General features: G+C 48.5%; 1 protein-coding gene and 1 long non-coding RNA gene across 3 annotated transcripts in view; one reads left to right on the top strand and one right to left on the bottom strand.

The window, feature by feature from the left end:
• The window catches only part of RYR1 (ryanodine receptor 1), a 116,005-nt gene that overhangs the window by 68,896 nt on the left and 26,420 nt on the right, over positions 1 to 20,689 (top strand). Inside the window, exons 72-88 of one of the 2 annotated variants that reach the window (XM_082437631.1) lie at positions 263 to 400; positions 960 to 1,072; positions 1,251 to 1,347; positions 1,602 to 1,708; positions 3,526 to 3,577; positions 3,710 to 3,778; positions 5,124 to 5,223; positions 5,532 to 5,611; positions 5,690 to 5,766; positions 6,387 to 6,460; positions 7,100 to 7,117; positions 8,180 to 8,260; positions 11,684 to 11,772; positions 11,867 to 11,995; positions 12,084 to 12,188; positions 14,457 to 14,538; positions 16,675 to 16,862. In XM_082437631.1, coding sequence (XP_082293757.1) covers positions 263 to 400; positions 960 to 1,072; positions 1,251 to 1,347; positions 1,602 to 1,708; positions 3,526 to 3,577; positions 3,710 to 3,778; positions 5,124 to 5,223; positions 5,532 to 5,611; positions 5,690 to 5,766; positions 6,387 to 6,460; positions 7,100 to 7,117; positions 8,180 to 8,260; positions 11,684 to 11,772; positions 11,867 to 11,995; positions 12,084 to 12,188; positions 14,457 to 14,538; positions 16,675 to 16,862 — 1,599 coding nt within the window. The remainder of the gene's footprint in view (positions 1 to 262; positions 401 to 959; positions 1,073 to 1,250; positions 1,348 to 1,601; positions 1,709 to 3,525; positions 3,578 to 3,709; positions 3,779 to 5,123; positions 5,224 to 5,531; positions 5,612 to 5,689; positions 5,767 to 6,386; positions 6,461 to 7,099; positions 7,118 to 8,179; positions 8,261 to 11,683; positions 11,773 to 11,866; positions 11,996 to 12,083; positions 12,189 to 14,456; positions 14,539 to 16,674; positions 16,863 to 20,689) is intronic. The other variant, XM_082437632.1, reaches the window with a different exon arrangement.
• Positions 5,889 to 8,170, bottom strand: LOC309648703. Its single transcript, XR_014256754.1, has 2 exons — positions 7,320 to 8,170; positions 5,889 to 6,324 (listed from the first exon to the last, which is right to left on the bottom strand). It is a non-coding gene; the product is annotated as an uncharacterized lncRNA (long non-coding RNA).

The raw sequence follows: 20,689 nt of genomic DNA, 5'->3' as shown, positions 1-20,689 counted from the left end.
CCTCCTCCTTAAGGTGCAACCGAAACGGGCATGTCGGGTTAATAGCAAGAGTAACAGCCGACGTTTGAGCACTTACTATGTATCAGACATCGAAAGAGGGACCTTGTATTCGGCACCCCAGTGAATCATCACAGCATTGAATGGGGGACGGAGCGGCCGGAGAAGCCCACTCTACGCAGAGGGGCGCTCCGAGAAGCCCGGCTGAGAGAGGAGGGAGCGGGCAGGGGAGGGGCTTCATGCTGACCGTCCTTCCTCCTCTCAGGTCGAAGGCTCTCCTTCTCTACGCTGGCAGATGGCCCTGTACCGGGGCCTCCCGGGCCGCGAGGAGGACGCTGACAACCCGGAGAAAATCGTGCGCAGAGTCCAGGAAGTGTCTGCAGTGCTCTATCATCTGGAGCAGGTGTCTTACTACTGAGTTGCCGAAGCTTGCGTCTCTGGGCGGGGCCTGGGGCGGTCCTTGAGCCTGTGGGCGGGGCCTGCGGTTGAACCTTGGGACTCTGAGCGGGGCAAGGGGCGGGCCTTTAATCTGTTGGGGGTGGTGACAGTTGAGTTTAAAGCGAGACTTAGAATGGAAACTTTGATCTGGGGGTAGGACCTGGAGCTTAATCTTGGGCCTGGGAACGGCGCCAGGGGCAGCAGAACTTTGGGTCTGCGAGTCAGGCCCAGTGAAGACGCCTTGACTCTGCGGGCAGTGCCTTGGGCGGGTCTTGAGATTGGGGCGGGGTCTGGGGAGTGGCCCCGGGTCTGCGGGCGGGGCGTAGGAGGGAAATTTCAGTCTGCAAGCAGAGTAGTACAGGTGAGAACCTTGACTCTGTGGGTGGAGCCAGGGTGTTTCTTCGGCCCTGTGAGTCGGGCCTGAATTTGGACGTGGGCACTGATGGGCAGTTTCACTCGGGGCTGGAAGTGAGAATCAGACCAGGGGCAGAGTCTGGAGACGTGACAGATAATCCCGCCTCCAGATCGAGCACCCTTATAAGTCCAGGAAGGCCGTGTGGCACAAGCTCTTGTCCAAGCAGCGCCGGAGGGCGGTCGTCGCCTGTTTCCGCATGACCCCCCTGTACAACCTGCCCACGTAAGACCCCCCCCCCCATGGAGGAGGTAACCTCTAGGGGCCTTGGAGAAAGAGTGGCTGAAGAGGCAAGAGGATGGAGTGTCAACCCCAGTGGGGTCTTGGGGAGCGGAGATGTGTGGGAGGACAGAGAGGCGTGGATGGGGAGGTCTCGGCGACACCGTACATCTTTCCCCCGAAGGCACCGGGCCTGTAACATGTTTGTGGAGAGCTACAAGGCGGCGTGGATCCTGACTGAAGACCACAGTTTCGAGGACCGCATGATAGATGACCTTTCAGTGAGCTGGGGCCTGCCTGGGAGTGTCGGGGCAGAGTGGAATAGGACTGGGGCCCAGCCGTCCATTGTACACCTCCAGGGGTGGGTCGTCCTTCGCACTGGGGGGTATGGGAACCAGGGCCCCTGGCTTGGGCAGAACCAGGGGAGGGTGCAGGATGTGGGGGAAGAGGAAAAAAAAAACAGCCCAGCAGGGCTAGAGGGGAGACAGGTGGGGACCCTAGAAGCCCCTCCCCCGAGCCCCACACCTCCCTCCAGAAAGCTGGTGAGCAGGAGGAGGAGGAGGAAGAGGTGGAGGACAAGAAGCCGGACCCCCTGCACCAGCTGGTCCTGCACTTCAGCCGTACCGCCCTGACTGAAAAGAGGTGAGGCCCCTTCCTAGGTCCCAGAGAGAAACCCGCTACCTCTGCCCACTCCCGCAACCTCCCTGTTACTCAAGAGAGACCCTCTGTGTGGGAGCCCCATAGCGGATCTTCTAATATCATTTTACTAGGACAGGCAGAGCTCCCACGTACCATTGTGCAGACTGAGCACTTCACAAGGGCATCTCCTCTGAAGTGTTCACATCACAGGCAATATTGATTTAGGCTTTTTCTAGAAGAAAATGTCTTGCTCAAACAAAATCAGTATACTACAGTATATTATAGGGAGAAAATCAGAATATCATGACAAATTTCCAACAGATGGCAGTGAGGAAGGGGAGCCATACAAAAGCTTCGTATGGGCTAGTGGCAGTCATGGGAATAAATAGCAGTGTTTATTAAATGTTTTTTTATGTGTCAAGCATCATGCTAAACACTTGACATATAGATCCTCTCCCTTAATCGTCACACTATGAGATAGATATTATTATCAACTTTTTTTTGTGGATGAGGAAGTGGAGGCACAGAGATTTGTTTTTCTTATGTAATATCAAGTCAGGAGATAGAGAGTCCAGGGTTGGGCAGTGGCACAATGACACTGACAGGGACCCAGGCTCGTTCAGGGTGTCTGCCGTGCTATTCTGAGCTGTTGCCTGGTGGTTACAAGATGGATGCTGAACATCCAGGCGTCACGACCACATGTCAGGCAGAAAGAAGGGGAAAGGCTTTCCCTTAAGCAAGACCAAAATCTTTTTGTACAAGGAAAGCTCTCCTTGGTGGGCTTCTGCACATGTTCCATTGGCCAGAATTCTGACATCAGGCCACCACAAGTTGCAAGGGAGACTGGGAAGCTGAGTATTCTGTTTTCTGTCCTCTGGGATGGCAATGACCCTGGAGTTAGACTATCCAGGTTTGAATCCCAGTACAAGCTCTATGGTTTGAATCCCAGTACGAGCTCTATGACCAATACAAGCTCTATGACCCTGGCGAAGAAGGATCTTTGTGCCTCAGTTTCCCTCATCTGTAAAATGGGGCTAGTAATCCAATTGACCCTTGAACAATGCAGGGGTTAGGGGTACTGACCCTCCATGTGGTCAAAAGTCCAGGTATAACTCTATAGTTGGCCCTCCATATCTGCAGTTCTGCATCCATGGATTCAACCAACCATGGATTGTATAGTACTGTAGCAGTATTTATTCTTAAAAATGCACTATAAGTGGACCTGTGCAGTTCAAAACTATATTGTTCAAGGGTTAACTATATATCTACCTAATTGAATTACTGTGAGAATTAATTTGTTATTATATACAAAGCACTTGGAACAGAAACCAACCTAGAGTAAACTCAATGGGTGTTGGCCATTACTTCTGTGGTTATTAGTATTATTATTATAGAGGAGACCTAAGGAGGTGGTTGATCATAGTTGTCAGGTGAGCCAACCAGTTGTCAGGTGAGCCAACCAGTTGTCAGGTGGCAAGATGGCCCGGGAAGCTCCAGGCTTCCATCACACCATCATAGCAACCCCAGTGGAAAGGGAGCAGCTCTATCAATAGCTTCAGCAAAACTCCCAGAATGAATTCCACTGGACCAGAGTGGACCACATGACCATCTCTTACCTATTATTGTAGCCAAGCAGATAGAAAGTACTGATTGGCTCAGCCTTGATCACATGCCCAGTCTGGCAATGGAGAGTCCTACCCCATCTGAACCACACAGCCTGAGCATGGGGAGGGGTGGCTCTCCAAAGGAGAACTGGAAGCTGTTATAAGATGGGGTTCCTCTCTACTGGGTCCTGACTGTCTCCCCACTTACTTCCTCAGCAAACTGGATGAAGATTACTTGTATATAGCGTATGCCGATATCATGGCAAAGGTGAGGCCCTGCCCCCATTTAGGGCAGGTTCCCTTCCCCCTCAGCTGCAATGCCTGTCCACTGAAAGGGCTGGAACTGGCCTGGGGTATCTCTTCTGTTCACCATCATCTCTAACTGATGCCCTATCCCCAGAGCTGCCACCTGGAGGAGGGAGGGGAGAATGGCGAAGCTGAAGAAGAGGAGGTTGAGCTTTCCTTTGAGGTAGGTGGGATCAAGTAGTCCCTGAAGAAAGGTATGGGGGATCCTGACTTCATTATCCCCCATTCAGTCAGCATGTGTTCACAGAGCAATGCTCTGGGCCCGGCCCTGGGCTGGGTGATGTTGGGCACATAGCAGCGGCCAGGCCAGTCTACTGGGGAGACAGCTACATCAAGCAGACAGTAACAGCACAGAGTGTCCACCGTGGTGATGAGGGGAGCTCCAGCAAAATGGTCAGGGCGGGAATGGGGAGGCACGGGCAGAGGGGTCAGGGCCGGGGGAAGCCAGGGAAGCTCAGGGGGTCATGCGGGCCCAGGCAAGACGCCTGATCCAGCCCGGGGGCAAGGGTTTCAGGGAGGGTTTCTCAGAGGAAGGGATGTCTGAACAGAAGGATAGAAGGAATGTGCCATTTGAAGAAAAAGGGAAAGGTGTTCTATGTAGGGGCACAGCATACGCAAAGGCCAGGCAATGAGAAAGAGCTAGTAAATGCAATTAACCCATCCTTTCACTCATTAAGGTGATCAGCAAGCATTTCCCCAAGTTTCTCAACCTTTTTTGTGTCAGGGTCCCCTTTGGCATCCGATGAATCCTTTCTCAGAATCATGTACTTAAATATATAAAACGAATCCATAGCAGAGGAAACAAGCATATTGAAATAGTTGTCAAAATATTGCTTTAAAAATTTGTGATACAGTAATCGCTGTACTTCTTTATTAATCTACCAAATAACAAGAACTAACAGTGGATCCAGTAGCTACTGTAACTGATAAGTAGTGATGAACATAAGTGATATTTCGAGGGAATTCCCTGGTGGTCCAGTGGTTAGGACTCGGTGCTTTCAATGCCAGGGGCCTGGGTTCAATCCCGCAAGCTGCGCAGTGCGGGCAAAAAAAAAAAAGTGATGTTTCGAGATGTCTTCAAAAATGATGTGATATCGAAACATCTGTGATTTGTATGGATGACACAGCCATGGATTCTGCTAATACTGCTGTGATTTATGGCCTCATCCATAATGGAAGGAAATGCTACGTTTCAGATGGACGGTGGGAAATATAAAAATCTAACTTTTTTCCCCATCCATGTTCACAGACCCCTGGGATTTTATCCGTTGACCCCTTGGAGGTGCATGGGGCCAGGTTACAATTGCTCCATGCCCAGCCCTGTGTAGGTGCAGGAGACAAATCGCAGACTTAAGTCCCAGGGGATAGAAGGAGCTTACAGTTGAAGGAATGAGCCAGGGGATGTGGCTGGAGGAGGAAGGGCAGCGGTGAGGGCAAGCCTGTGAGAGGGCAAGGCTGGGCTGGTGAGCCTGGACTCACTCAGCTCCGTGGGCCGGGCTCTGCTGCAGGAGAAAGAGATGGAGAAGCAGAGGCTCCTGTACCAGCAGGCGCGGCTGCACAACCGGGGCACCGCGGAGATGGTGCTCCAGATGATCAGTGCCTGCAAAGGTGCCCTGCACGTGCATTCAGCTCCTCCTGAGTAAACCCATCCTGTCCCCAGCCCACCCATCCCCTGTGGACCCAGCGGGCACACTCTCCCACCCCTCATGCATGTGGATTGCACTCACGCACTTGCCTTGCAATTTCTCACCAATTCCTTCAATGCTGATCACCCCTGCATACGCGCCCTTGCACTCTCCTCTGCCCCACTCTCTGACATCCCCCGGGATGGCTGTTTTCTGGTGAGTGAAGAACCCTGCTCCCAAACTGAGTGGACCATCCGTTGCCTACCCCACCCCCCAACCCATCCCCTCCAGGAGAGACGGGCGCCATGGTGTCCTCCACCCTGAAGCTGGGCATCTCCATCCTGAATGGAGGCAATGCCGATGTGCAGCAGGTAATGGGCGAAGGGACTTGGGAGGGGAGCTGGGAGGGGTGGGAGGTTCCTGTGCGACCCCCAGTTCCCCCTCTGCAGAAAATGCTGGATTACCTGAAGGACAAGAAGGAAGTTGGCTTCTTCCAGAGTATCCAGGCGCTGATGCAAACCTGCAGGTGGGCTCTAGTGCACGTCTTTAGTGAAGCTGCCTGGTGTGGCTGAGCCCCCAGTCCCCACGCCACCTCCGGTTCCAGGTCTGTTCTCTTGGTTCCAGGAACAGAGACACACTCAGACCAGCTCAAATAATAGGGAGTTTATTATAAGGATTCACATGGAACGATAAGGGAGGCAAAATGCCACAGACTTTAAGAACGGGTTGTATTAAGGATCCAGACAGCTGGAGCCGGAACGTTGTTGAGTCTTCAAGGGACACTCAGGCAGCAGGGACTTGGGGCTCTTTCCGAAGACCCCTATTCGTGTGGCTCCACTACCGTCTGCCTTTGTTCTCCTCTTGCGGTTGACTAACTTTCACTGCCTCTCTGAAGCTTTTGCTAATTGATGGTTTCTGTTTCCTTCTGATTTCAACTTTTATACATTTCATCCTTGCCCCACCCGACCTCACAGCTGCCACTGCATAGCTTCTCTCAGCTCTTGGTTTCTGCTTCCTCTTGATTTCAGCTCACTCATGGTTTACAATGGCTCACCACCCTCCACCGTGGGGGAGCTACCAGTCTCTGGAAGAGAGGAGGGCAGAGGCCTCAGCACATCTTCACCATCTTTCCTTTCTTTCCCTCAGTGTCCTGGATCTCAATGCCTTCGAAAGACAGAACAAGGCAGAGGGGCTGGGCATGGTGAATGAGGATGGAACCGGTGAGGCCTTCTTGGGCTTCCCTCTCCCTGGGGCATCCCCTTCTTTCAGGATCCACCCCCCTCCCCCCCAATTGCCCAGAGCTCCCTTCCACCAAGACACCTTCCCTCCCCAAGAGCATGCCCAGGTTTTCCCCCTGCAGTGGTCCCCAGTCCTGCCCCCCCCATTCCTCCAGAGTCTCCCTCCCCATGGTCCCACCCCTGGGTGTCCTTCTGTGTTCTCTCACCCATCACCACATGGACCCTACCCTCCACATGCCCCAAGTCTCCAGCCCTGCTTGCTGTTCTCTCATTAATGTCCCTAATCTGAGTTAATCGAGTCTCCTCTTTGCCGTGTTGTGACGTGCCTAACCTTTCTGCCCTGATCCTTGCCTCCTGCCTCTCCACCTGTACCTACCCATCTCTCTCTTTCTCTTCCCTCTTCTTTCTTCCTCTCTGCTTTTACCCTCTTCTTGTTCTCTTCTTTGCTTCCTTGCTCATTGTCGCTCTCTCTCTCTGTGGGTTGTTTCTCTCTCTGTGTCTGTGCCTTCATCCCTGACCATGTCTCTGTGTGTGTTTTTCTGTCTGTCTCTCTGTCCCCTTCTGCCTTTCTTTTTCCCTCTTTTCTTCTGCTTCTTCCTCTCATCCTGTTGGCTGCCCCAGTCATCAACCGCCAGAACGGTAATTCCCCTAGTCCATTTCCCGTGCTGTGCTACTGCCACCCCTTGCTTCTAACCCCGAACCATCCCCTCCACCTGGGGGCTGAGAATTTGGGTCATCCAGGGGAGGGAGGGTCCATGCCCGAGGAAAGTCTCGAGATCAGGGGTCCAGAGACCAAGATTCGGGTCCCAGATTAGCCACTAACAACACATGGGACTCTTACCTTCCGTAAGCCTCAGTTTCCCCATGTGTAAAATAGAAGCTAGAGAAGATGGCAAAGATGCCTTTCCAGCTGGATGTTCTCGGACTTCCAGACCCAGATTCTCAGTCCCGAGGTGGGGTGAACCCCTCTCCCACCTGCCCTGCTCTCTGCGCCCGCGACCCCATGTTGATCGAGTCTGCGGCTCCCATCCACCAACCAGATTGGTTGCCCCCAAGCAGCCACTCTGATTGGTGTGCGTGCCTCCTCTGCGCCTGCTCTGGTTGGCCCGAACCTTCACTATCTAGCCTTCCCTCCCCTACAGCCCACAGTGATTGGCTTCTTTCAGATGCCCGTTCTGATTGGCCCATGTTTACACGCCTCCCCCTCTGCTTCTCCTGGATTGGCTGCTTTCAAGGCATCGGAGCCAATTGGCTGGCTTTGGATTCCCATCCCCCTGCTCAATCCCCTCCTGCTCAGAGCCTTTGCGTGAAAGTGACTCTGACCCCCATAATCCATTAACCGCCCCACGCCGTCCTGGAGGGGGGCTGAGGGAGGTAACAGCAGCCCGAACCTCTGCTAGGTCGACAGACACTCCCAGCTGTCACACAGGTGGTGACATCAAAGGGACACTGATATCGTAGACAGACACTTGAGGCCCCAGCTTCATAACTCAGGGCACCTCAGTTTCCATCTGCTGATGTCCTGGACTCTGGTGTCATGGATGCCCGTGGACCTCATGCTGTCCTTAAAGTGATCGCTGCTCCTCCCTGCGCGCCCCATGCTTTCTGCATGCGTGTGCAGTGTGCATGGGCCATGTGCATGCGTGCTGTGTCCTGGCGCATCTGATCCCTTCTGGCCCTTTCCCCCCCTCTTCCACCCAGGAGAGAAGGTCATGGCAGATGATGAATTCACCCAAGACCTGTTCCGATTCCTGCAATTGCTCTGCGAGGGGCACAATAATGGTGAGGAGGAGGGCTGGGTGACAGAGAGAGAAGGCCAGGGTTTGGGGTCGGTCTGGAAGGGTTGTCTGAGTTAATCTCCAGTCTCCTCTTCCCTTTATCAGTGATGGCCTCAATCCCCCCATCCAGGCCTTGTCCTCAATCCCACTGTCGTTCATTCTTTACTTTCAGCCAGTGTCAAGTGCTGCCTGCCCACCTTCCTAAATCTCTCTTGAATGTCTGGAGCCTAGCCACTTTGCTTCACTTTCACCTCCTCTAGCCAGTCCAATTCCCCAAAAGCAATCTGCCAAAACCCAATTTGGCCCAAAATCAATTTTCACAAATGAGCAATTCGCCACATGCCTTTTTTCCACAGGCATTTTGCAGCAGCTGCCAAAGTTCAGTAAATGTGGTAGATTGCCATACTCTGGGTCAGTAGAGGGAAAATTTGCCTGGCATTTTTAAATGAATCTGTTAGAACCACCTATTAATTTTGCTTATAAAATACTTGGCCACGACGAAGGCCTACAGACTCTTTCCTAACTTAAACAAGTTTGAGTTTTCACAACTTTTGTTCTGGTTCAGGCAATATAACCAGATCAAGGATGACACAGCAAGTTAATTAAATACATCATTGGTGAGAAAACATAACCTCGTGTGGCACACAGCTTACGTTAAAGGAATAGTTGAAAGTCTGAACAGTAAACATTGTACCCGATGCAGTTTCCTATGACAAACATGTACAGTCTCAAGGTTGTGGTTATAACACTTAGTGGGTGATAAGAAACCACAGACTGCCCAGAAGTTAACCTTCACGACAAGAATGGGAGTAATTATCAATCTAACCTCCATAGAACCTGCACCCCACTTGGCTAGTGTTCTTTAAGGTAAACATCTTTAATCTTTACTTTTTTCTTTTCAACAAAGGATAAAGCATGATCCATTGTTTTGTATTATCAGAAGCTCTTATGTCCACAGCTAGTTTTTCTTCAAGGTTTATTAAGTACCTTTGTGCCATGTGACTGGGGTTTTCTTTCTTTAACAAAGGTGGAATCAGTCTTTGGGGCTTAGAATGAATTTTATTCCCTGGGTCTATGACTTTTTGGAAATGAGAATGTTCTTACGGTGGGATTTCTCTCTCCCACCAAATCTGCAATCTGGTCCTCTGCCCAAATTTGTGGATTCATTAACCAGCCCAGTCGAATAAATATTTGAAATATCTTTCAAATCTCAGAGGCCTTGCATGTCTTGAGTATTCAGTGCCATTCAGAGCAGACAAAAGCCGGGGAGCCGTATCAACCATTTAGGCATACAGTCTGATTTAAATGAACACAGAAAAAGGAATTAGAAAACAGCGTTGATGGGAAAGCCTGTCCATTTGCTTATAAAATCTTGAATATCTGAGTATACTTTTCATCTGTAATGTGAAACCAGGCAAAATGGACATTCAGCCTGATATAGTGATTGTGAAGTGGCTATAGGGAAATCAGGTGGAAGTAAAACTTTGGGAGAAAAAAACTTTCAAGGGCTGTTGAAGCCATCCTGGGCAACATGACATTGCTATAACATCAAAAGGATTTAACTGAAGCTTGTTTTCATTGCCTTGATAATTTGATGAATTGGTCATTTGGCAAATGAGTCTACAGAGGTGGTTCTCAAACTCAAGCGTACCTAAGAATCACCAGGAGGCCTTGTTAAACTAGACTTTTGGACCCCATCCCAGATTTTCCGATTTAGTAATTCTGGGGCGGAGCCCAGGAATTTGCATTTCTAACAGGTTTCCTTCCGGAAGATGCTGACGCTGCTGGTCTGGGCCCATGTTTTGAGAGTCACTGCTCCAAAGTGCAGCTCTTAACCTCAGCACTCTCTTTAAGGCCCTTTAAGAACAGCTACTGTTTATTGAGCACTTATGTACCAGGTTCTGTCCTCAATTCATTATATATGCTAAAGCATTAAAACCTCACCAAAGCTCTTTAAAGTAGGGCCTATTGTGACCACCGTGTTGCATATGGGGGAACCGAGGCACAGTCTGCCACACAGAGAGGTTCAATAACTTGCCTGAGGTCACACAGCGAGGAATTTGCGCAGTCAACTCCTACTCATCTTTCAGGTCATAGGTCAGAGGTCCCCTCCTCCAAGAAGCCCTCCCTGACCACCTTGTCTGGGTCAGGCATCTCCTCTGGGCTCCTCCAACCCCCTGAGCTTCCCCCATCACAACCTTTATCATCATCATCATTATTATTCCAGAACTCCTCAACCACACACTGAAGTAGAGAGAATGGTATAATAAGCCCCCAAGAAGCCATCACTCAGCTCTAACAGTTATCAGCTTTCTGCCATAGAACAATGTTTTTCATAGTGGGAACCAACTCACCAGAGGGTCGTGAATCAAGTTTATCGCAGAGGTTCTCATTCCTAATTGCGCATTGGTATGCCTGGGGAGCTTTACAAGACACTAAAGATCAGGTTTCACTCAGATATTCTAATTTAATTGGTCTGGGATGGGGTCTGAGCACTGGGATATTTAAAATCCTCCAGGTGGTTCTAATGTGCAACCAGGGTTGGGAGGTTGAGAACTACACATATAGTGGGTTGAGTTCAGAATTCATTTGTAGTTAACTAGACGAGTACAAGACAGAAAATAGCAGACTGTATGGCACCTAGTAAGGGTATGTGAAACTTCTGTTTCAGGTATATGTGGATGTAATTTCAGATTAGACATGCGTACTGGGTCTCAGTGTAAATATGTACTGGATTTCCTACTGTAGGTTGCAGTTAGAAAAGACTGAAAAATTACTACATGATAATATAAACTTCACAAGGGCAGGGACTTTGTTTTCTTTTACTGCTGTATCTCCAGGGCACATAATAAATGCTCAGGAAATTTGTAGTATCAAAGTATGTGACCAATCTTCATCTCCCGTTAGCATATAGTATATGCTCAATAAATATATATTGAATAAATGAACAAATAAATAACAAATGCTTATCTCCTCTGGTTCTTGGTAGGTGCTCAATAAATATTTTTTGGATAAATGAATGAATAAATAACCAATCTCCGATCTCCCCAGCACATAGTAGGCATTCAGTAAAAAACTTTTGTGAACAAACAAAGGCTGAATCTCCATTTCCCTCTGCTACATTGTAGGTGCTCAATAAATATTTTGGGGAAAAAAATGAGTAAATGACTGGCCCTCCACCACATCTGGCACATAGTAGGCCCTCAATAAATATTTATTAGACAAATGGATAAATGATCCTCCATCTTCCCCTAACACATAGTAGGTACTGATAAAGAGTTATTAAGTAAATTAATGATTATATGCCTTCCGGCGTACAATAGGCCCTCAATAAACATTTATTGCATAAATGAATAAAGGACTCCCTGTGCACCTCCCCTAGCACATGGTAGATGCTCAATAAATGAGTGACTTTTCATCTCCCTAGATTTCCAGAACTACCTACGGACACAGACAGGGAATACAACCACTATTAACATCATCATCTGTACTGTGGACTACCTCCTGCGGCTTCAGGTGAGGATGTGAGGCCGTCCAGGTGTGACCCGGGTCGGGGTCTGTTGGGCCATGGTTGGCACCAGCAGCCCCTCACACTGTGTCTGCCCCCCAGGAATCCATCAGCGACTTCTACTGGTACTACTCGGGCAAGGATGTCATTGAGGAGCAGGGCAAGAGGAACTTTTCCAAGGCCATGTCGGTGGCTAAACAGGTGTTCAACAGCCTCACCGAATACATTCAGGTAGGGCTCGCCCGCTGGGGCGGGGCGGGGCAGTTCCGCATCCCGCGCCCTGCCTCGTGCTCACGTAGAGCCTCTCTCTGCCCCACAGGGGCCCTGCACCGGGAACCAGCAGAGTCTAGCGCACAGCCGCCTCTGGGACGCCGTGGTGGGATTCCTGCACGTGTTTGCCCACATGATGATGAAGCTCGCTCAGGTTCGGGCCTCTCTGTTCTTCATCCAACTGCTTCCAGGCGCCCCCCAACTGGCACGTTTCCGAGTTTTGTCCCATCGGTCCGTGTCGCACCCCAGTGCTCCCGGCAGGTTGCAGACCGGCCCCTCTCCGTGGCCAAATCCATCTTTCTTCTGGATTGGCTCTCTCCATGACCCCGCCTCCTCCTCTGCCACCGCCAATCGGCTGGTTATCCATCTACAGTTCCCTTGGTCTGACGTTTGGGGCCCGCCCGCTCTGGTCCAGAGCTCCTCTATGATTGGTTGGTGTTCTTTCCTCTCTGATGAGGTCACCCAGATTCGGACAGGACTAGGGATAGGATGAGGGTAGGCTTCTAGATCTGGGCCTGGGGCTGAAGGGGTGTTTTGCTTCTTTATTCTGCTTGCGGCAGATGACATCTATCCAGGGCATCCATGATGTAAGGTCCCTGTCGAGCCCCGTCTCCCATCTCTAGCATCTTCGTGCTCCCCTTTTCCCCACCACCCCCGCCCCTTTGCAGCCTTGTCAATGCCTCACAAACACCTTATCCATTTGCTCTGCTTCTGTCTGGTACACATATTCAAGGCTGCCATATGCGCTGCAGCAGGGCCCAGCATCTGAAACGGCACCATCCACATCCTAAACATCATACATATATCGGTGTATTTATTACAGTAGTTTTCCAGCAGATGGCAATATTCTGTATATTATAATTTCCCAACAGGAAAGAGTCTTGAAGAAGGGAAGCCTTTTTCTAATTTACTCAAAGGCGCCACAGGGGCTGGCAGAAACCCTGTTTGGTGTCATCTGACCTTTTGAAAGGAGTTGAACTTAAGAATGCAATTTCTTAGTGTCAGTGAGTTCAAGTGGGGCTGTTGATGTAACCTTAAAATTCTAGAGGATATTGGTATCTCAGTGTAGAGTTCCAAATCCTGCAGAATTAATGCCTCAGCCATAGTCTAGGTTAAATTGCAAGGGCTAGAAATCCAATTCAAAGTGGTAGCTTACAAAAAAAGAATAAAAAGAAAAGAATTTATCAGTTCACATCACAGATCAGATCCAGGGCCTATAGTGCTGTTAGTAGAAATGTCCCTCTCCTCTCTAGCTTCATTCTCAAGCAGGTGCTCCCCACGGGCTGGGAAAATGATGCCCTGGGCTTTCATGAGCTCCACTAACAGCTCCAGAGGGAAGAGAACACCTCTTTAAATCCAGGAAAAGATCTGCCATATTCTCTTATTGGACTACTAGGTCACATGCCCATTCCTGAACCAATCACCCTGGCCAGGGGAAAGAAAGCTCTGATTGGCCAGTCCTGGTTATATACCCACCCCTACAACCCGGAAGATGGGGTTAGTCCCATATGCTCTGAGAGTGGGATTGTTGAGAGAATCAAGGGGCTACATCATGGACAGGCACACACCACAGGACTCACCCATCTTAGGATCTTGAGATCCTGGAATGTTGGAATCTTAGAGTCAGAATGCAGAGCTTTGGAACTGTGGAAATGTGTTAGGATTAGAATCAGCAACTCTAGAACTAGCATGGGGTAGAAGGAGCCTTACATCCCATTTATCTGGTACCCTTCCCCTTCCTCCATTTCATTAGGTAGAACCATATGAAATTACCACTTTGTTGGTGAGAAATGACTGAAGACTGGCAATTTTATGTAGCTCAACCTAATACAAATAGGGACCATGGGGCAGAACTTTGACCATGTTGGAGACTTCTGTGGGCCCTACATGAGACACTGTGACAGGAGAGCCATTCTTCCCAAATGGCTTACCAGAAAGCACATAGCTGTGTCCCACAGCCTTCTTCCTGAACCCAGAGTCCTACTTTTTCTATCACACATTCATTCAACAAACATGTGTCAAGCACCCACCATAGGCCAGGCGCAGTGCTGAACTCTCATCCCTTCCCAGATCTGTGTCACTGTCCCCAGCATTTGCCCCTGTCCGTCTCTGTCTCTCTTGGTTCCAAGCATCTGCTCTCAGATCCCCATACTCCTCCAAGTCCTCCTTGCCTGCCAGCCCTTGTCCTTACACGTCACCTGTTGGGCCCACTTCCCCCAAAGTGCCAATCCCACCCCACAGTCTTGTCTCTCTGCCTTTTCCCCTGCTTCCGAGGAACATGTCTGGACTCGGGTCCCCTCGGAGGTAAGAGGGGGAAAGAAAAGGGGTCATAGGGCCTGCTGGGTGGGTGGAAGCAGCTGGAGGTGAGGGAGGCATCTCTGCTGAGAAGAGCCCTCACGAAGCTGGGATGTGGGGTCTCTAGGACTCGAGCCAGATCGAGCTGTTGAAGGAGCTGCTGGATCTACAGAAGGACATGGTGGTGATGTTGCTGTCACTATTAGAAGGTAAACTTCTAGTGGGTGGGGGTAAGGGGAGGGTACAAATGTTCAGATGATCCTGAAAATGGCCCTCTGAGACCCAGGAGAGCCTAACCTTCAACCCCATCTGATATCATGTGAGGGTCAATGCATTTAAGTTGCTATAAGAAGCCCAGCAAACATTTATTGGGCACTTATTATGTGCCAGGCCCTGACTGTAGATATAGTAATTTATTGAATCGCCAGAGAAATCTTAATTAGGTGGGTGGCCTGGACACTTTTTAAAATTTATGCACTGAATATTTATTTATTTATTTATTTATTTGCTGAATGTGTCAGTTAGCTCTTGCTGCCTAACAAATATCCCCAAAACGTAGTGATTTAAAACAACCATAATTTATTACTAATTAATAAAATTATTTAACTTGTAGACAAAGACTTTTTTCTATAGAGGTTCATAACAGCATCCTCATTCTTTTATATGGCTGCATAGTACTAATTGCGTGGGGATACAGTGATTCATTTAACCACACCCCTATCAATGGACATTCAAGGTTCTTAAAAAACATTTTGCTATTACAAACCATGTTGCAATGAATAATCCTCCTACAATGTTTTAAATTTTTGGTAACTAGTCATCAGCTTTTAAAAATCAGATTTAAAGGGACTTCCCTGGTGGCACAGTGGTTAAGAATCCACCTGCCAATGCAGGGGACACGGGTTCGAACCCTGGTCCGGGAAGATCCCACATGCCGTGGAGCAACTGAGCCTGTGCGCCACAACTACTGAGCCTGTGCTCTAGAGCCCGTGAGCCACAACTACTGAGCCCGTGCACCTAGAGCCCATGCTCCGCAACAGGAGAAGCCACCGCAAGGAGAAGCCCACACACCGCAAGGAAGAGTAGCCCCCCCTCACCGCAACTAGAGAAAGCCCACGCACAGCAACAAAGACCCAACACAGCCAAAAATAATCAATTAATTTTTTAAAAATCCGATTTAAAAATCAAAAATCCCATTAAACATTTATCTTGAAAAATTGAAAGATTCGGTGACCACGCATCCACATTCTCACATGGGAAAAATCAGCTGAACTGGATTAAATAACTATCATGTCAATGTTCAATCTGATTTTGATGACTGCACTATGATTATATAAGAGAATGTCCTCGTCTTTAAGAATATATATGTGGAAATGTTTAGGGGTAAAAAGGCCTCGTGTCTGCAGCTTAGTCCTTAATGGTTCAGTGAAAAAAAATAGGGAGAGGTATTATAAAGCAAACATGGCAAAATGTAAACAATTGATGAATCTGGAATACATGAGGGTCCCCTTGCACTATTCTTGTGAGCTACATGTAAATTTGAAATTATATGAAAATTGAAAGGTGCAAAAAGAAGCTGGAGCCAGTTTGGGGAGTTCCCTGGCGGTCCAGTGGTTAGGGTTCGGGGTTTTCACTGCTGTGGCCCGGGTTCAGTCCCTGGTGGCAGAACTAAGATCCCGCAAGCTGTGTGGCACAGCCAAAAAATAAATGAATAAATATAAATATAAATAAAATTCTGTTAAAAAAAAGAAGTTGGAGCCAGTTTGCTTTAGAGGGGGTGTGGGGTCCCAGTTTACCACAGTCTCCACCTCTCCCTGTTGTCTTGTCTTTGGCCTACCTCACTCATCTGTGGACCCGCCTGGCCTCTGTGGGCTAGTGGAAGGCTTAGGTGGTGTGAGCTCTGAGGTCATGCAGCTCTGGGTTCAAGTCCTCCCCACCCCCTTACTGGCTGTGTAAACCTGAGTTTGAGACTTTCTCTGAGTCTGTTTCCTCATCTATAAAAATGAATAGTGACACACGTTCCTTACAAAGATGAGGTCGTGTCAGTGCAGCACTTGGCATGGCATCTGGACCCGCCATTAGTTTATGCCATCGTTATCTTTGTTGACGACTCCCCCAGCTATCGGGGGAGGAGGACATAGACAGAATCAGCCAGGTTCACACCTGATGCTGAGGCAGATCAGAAGGTGACCCTTGCCCTCTGAGGGGAGGTACAGGAGCTGGCCAGGGAAGCTTCCACCAGCACAGTGGATCCTGGTGGCTCCTGAGCTGGAGAGGGAGGCAAGCCCAATGGGGATCCAGAAAGGAGGCTCTGTTGAGCCACACTGACCTGGGGCTGCCTGCAGGGAACGTGGTGAACGGCATGATTGCCCGGCAGATGGTGGACATGCTTGTGGAATCCTCGTCCAACGTGGAGATGATCCTCAAGTTCTTCGACATGTTCCTGAAACTCAAGGACATTGTGGGCTCTGAGGCCTTCCAGGACTACGTCACTGATCCCCGTGGCCTCATCTCCAAGAAGGACTTCCAGAAGGTGAGTACTGGAAGGCGGATGGGTGGAGTGCCAAGTGCCAGTCATGCCCTTCCTGGCTGCCTGCTGTAGGCAAGAGACTTCTCTGGATGCCTCAGTTTCCTTATCTGTAAAATGGGGATAAAACCATCCTTGGACTTGTTTTGAAGACGAAATGCATTAACACAAATGAGAACCTTATTTCTATTATCATTATTAACAGTCATAATATTATCATTATTATAAATAAAGATCAGTTATTCAGTTGATAAACATCTATTGGGTTTCTCCTCTGTGTTGGGCTCTGTGCTGGTACCATGGACACAGCAATGACTGAGACAGACACAGCCCTGCCTTCATGGGGCTTATAGACTAACGGGAGAGGCAGTCACTAATGACCACTGCAGGTCTAAATAATGAGGCTGTTAGGAGGGAAAAGCAGGAACCAGCTCTGTCCAGAAGCCCACTCACCTGCCTCTGCCAACCCTTCCACCCCAGGTAAGCCACTCATCCGCTCTAAGCCTCAGGCTCTTCTGTGAAATGGGACTAAGATAATAACATTAACTGTTTCACAGGACTGCTTTGAGGTTAGGCAGTGGGTGAACAGAGCCTGGACAGTGCCTGAAACACAGGAGAGTACAAGAGATGTTACCTATTATTACTATTATTACTGCCAGATCTTTTCCATCACCATTTTGTTAAATTTTTCTTTTGAAATAACTTCAGTCTTATGGAGGAGTTGCAGGAACAGTACATAAAATTTCTGAATACCTTTTCACCCGGATTGCCCAAATGTTAGCTTTTTTAAAAATTTATTTATTTATTTATTTATTTATTTGGCTGTGCTGGGTCTTAGTTGCAGCACAAGGGTCTTCGTTGCGGTGTGCGGGATCTTTTAGTTGCAGCATATGGGATCTTTAATTGCGGCATGCAGGCTCTTAGTTGTGGCGTGTGGGATCTAGTTCCCTGACCAGGGACCCCTGCATTGGGAGCTCGGAATCTCAGCCACTGGACCACCAGGGAAGTCCCCCAAATGTTAACTTTTTACCTCATTTGCTCTATCATGATTCCTCTTTACCTCTAAATACTTCAGGGTGTATCTCCTGAGAACAAGTTCATTCCTTTACATAACCACAAAACAATTATGCAAATCAGGAAACCAACACTGAGACAATCCTGCTATCTACAGACTTTATTCAGTTTTTGCTCTTGAAGAAATTTTTTTCCTTGTCAAGGATCCAGTCCAGGATCAGGGATTGCATTTAGGCATCCTGTCTCTTTAGCTCCCTTCAATCTGGAACCCTTCCTTGATCTGTCTTTGCCTCTTATGATCTTGATATTTTTGAAAAATAGAGGCCAGTTGTTTTATAGGATGGCCCTCAGTGTGGGTTTGTCTGAGTTTTCCTTGTGATTCGATTCAGGTTATACGCCTTTGGCAGGACTATCAGAGGAGGGCTATGTCTTTCTCAGTGCGTCGTATCAGGAGGCATGTGATGTTGGTTCTTCCCATTACAGTTGGTGTTAGCTTGGTCACATGGTGAAGGTGGTGTTTACCAGAGTCTCCACTGTAATGATACTGTCGTTCCCCTTGGTATCTTGTGAAGATGTGCTTTGAGACTATGTAAATATCCTGCGCACCCTCTCAGGGTTACCATTTATCAGAGATACTTGTCTCCACGATTATTACTATGGCAGTTGATAAATGGTGGTTTTCTAATTTCCCTGTACCCTTTACCTTTACCAGGTACCTTTTTTCATTTTATTGCAGTATGGTTGACTTACCATATTGCAATAAAATGTTGTGTTAATTTCTACAGTATAGCAAAGTGATTCGGTTATACATATATATATATATTCTTTTTCATATTCTTTTCCATTATGTTTGATCAACACAGGATATTGAGTATAGTTCCCTGTGCTATAGAGTAGGACCTTGTTGTTTATCCATCCTACATGTAATAGTTTGGATCTGCTAATCCCAAACTACCAATCCTTCCCTCCCCCACCTCCCCCTCTCCCTTGGCAACCACAAGTCTGTTCTCTATATCCGTGAGTCTGTTTCTGTTTCACAGGTATGTTCATTTGTGTCATATTTTAGATTCACACATAAGTGCTATCATATGGTATTTGTCTTTCTCTTTCTGACTTAGTTTGCTTTGTATGATAATCTCTAGGTTCATCCATGTTGCTGCAAATGTCATTATTTTATTCTTTTTTATGGCTGAGTAATATTCCACTGTATATTTGGACCACATCTTCTTTATCCATTCATCTGTCAATGGACATTTAGGTTGTTTCCATGTCCTGGCTATTGTAAATAGTGCTGCTATGAACATAGGGGTGCATGTATCTTTTTGAAATATAGTTTTGTCTGGGTGTATGCCCAGGAGTAGGATTGCTGGATCATATGGCAACTCTATTTTTAGTTCTATGAGGAACCTCCATACTGTTTTCCATAGTGGCTGCACCAATTTACATTCCCACCAACAGTGTAAGAGGGTTCCCTTTTCTCCACACATTAGGTACCATTTTACTGTAAGGAAGAGTTTTTGCCTTCTCCTCCATTTATTTATTTGCTTGTTTGTTTGTTCATTCATTCATTCATTCATTTGTATGGGTATAGACTCATGGCTTTTTATTTTATTCTAGAGATTGCAATCACTGTTGTCCGTCAGCATTTAAATAAACCCAGGGTCTCCTGAGTTGAATACAAAGTGCCCCATGCCTCCCAGTTGTCCTCTGAGAGCCTCCCTGCCTCTCTCTCTCCCCGCTTCTCAGCCACGCCTCCCAAGAGCTATCTACCCTCGCTCACTCCTTTCTCACCTCCCACTCCTTCCCTGATTCGGGGCTTCTGTCCCTGTCACTCTCCTGAAACTACGCCAGCTAAGATCATCAGTGATCTCTTCACCCTAAATCTCTCCTCTGACTTGTCATCTTGGCAGCGTTTGCCACAGTCGGCCATTTCCTCCCCCTCGGCAATGCCTTGCTCCCCTGGGCGTCTGTGCCACGCATTCGTGGGACCCTCACCTTCCCTGCCAATCCCTCGCAGCCTCTTTTTTTTTTTTTAACATCTTTATTGGAGTATAATTGCTTTACAATGGTGTGTTACTTTCTGCTTTATAACAAAGTGAATCAGCTATACATATACATATATCCCCATATCTCTTCCCTCTTGCGTCTCCCTCCCTCCCACCCTCCCTATCCCACCCGTCTAGGTGGTCACAAAGCACCAAGCTGATCTCCCTGTGCTATGCGGCTGCTTCCCACTAGCTATCTGTTTTACATTTGGTAGTGTATATATGTCCATGCCACTCTCTCACTTCGTCCCAGCTTACCCTTCCCCCTCCCCGTGTCCTCAAGTCCGTTCTCTAGTAGGTCTGCGTCTTTATTCCTGTCGCCCTCGCAGCCTCTTAAACATCGCTGTCCCTGAGCCCTGCACCTTCAGGAAGAAGAGCTAATATGTATCATGTTCTCACTCTGTGCCAGGTCCTGTGTGTAAATGAATGTTAATTTACAGTAACCCTTAGGTAGTAAGGACTTTTTTTTTTTTTTTGGCTGCGTTGGGTCTTCGTTGCTGCGCGTGGGCTTTCTCTAGTTGCAGTGAGCGGGGGCTACTCTTTGTTGCGGGGCGCGGGCTTCTCACTGTGGTGGCTTCTCTTGTTGTGGACCACAGGCTCTAGGCATGTGGGCTTCAGTAGTTGCGGCTCACAGGCTCTAGAGCGCAGGCTCAGTAGTTGTGGCACACAGGCTTAGTTGCTCCCGCGGCATGTGGGATCTTCCTGGACCAGGCTTGAACCCGTGTCCCCTGCATTGGCGGATTCTTAACCACTGGACCACCAGGGAAGTCCCAG

Source organism: Balaenoptera physalus (assembly GCF_965194825.1).
Source record: "Balaenoptera physalus genome assembly, chromosome: 19".
Classification (NCBI taxonomy): domain Eukaryota; kingdom Metazoa; phylum Chordata; class Mammalia; order Artiodactyla; family Balaenopteridae; genus Balaenoptera; species Balaenoptera physalus.
Note: the sequence above shows the minus strand (reverse complement) of the source record. Positions and strands in the feature narration are given on the sequence as shown.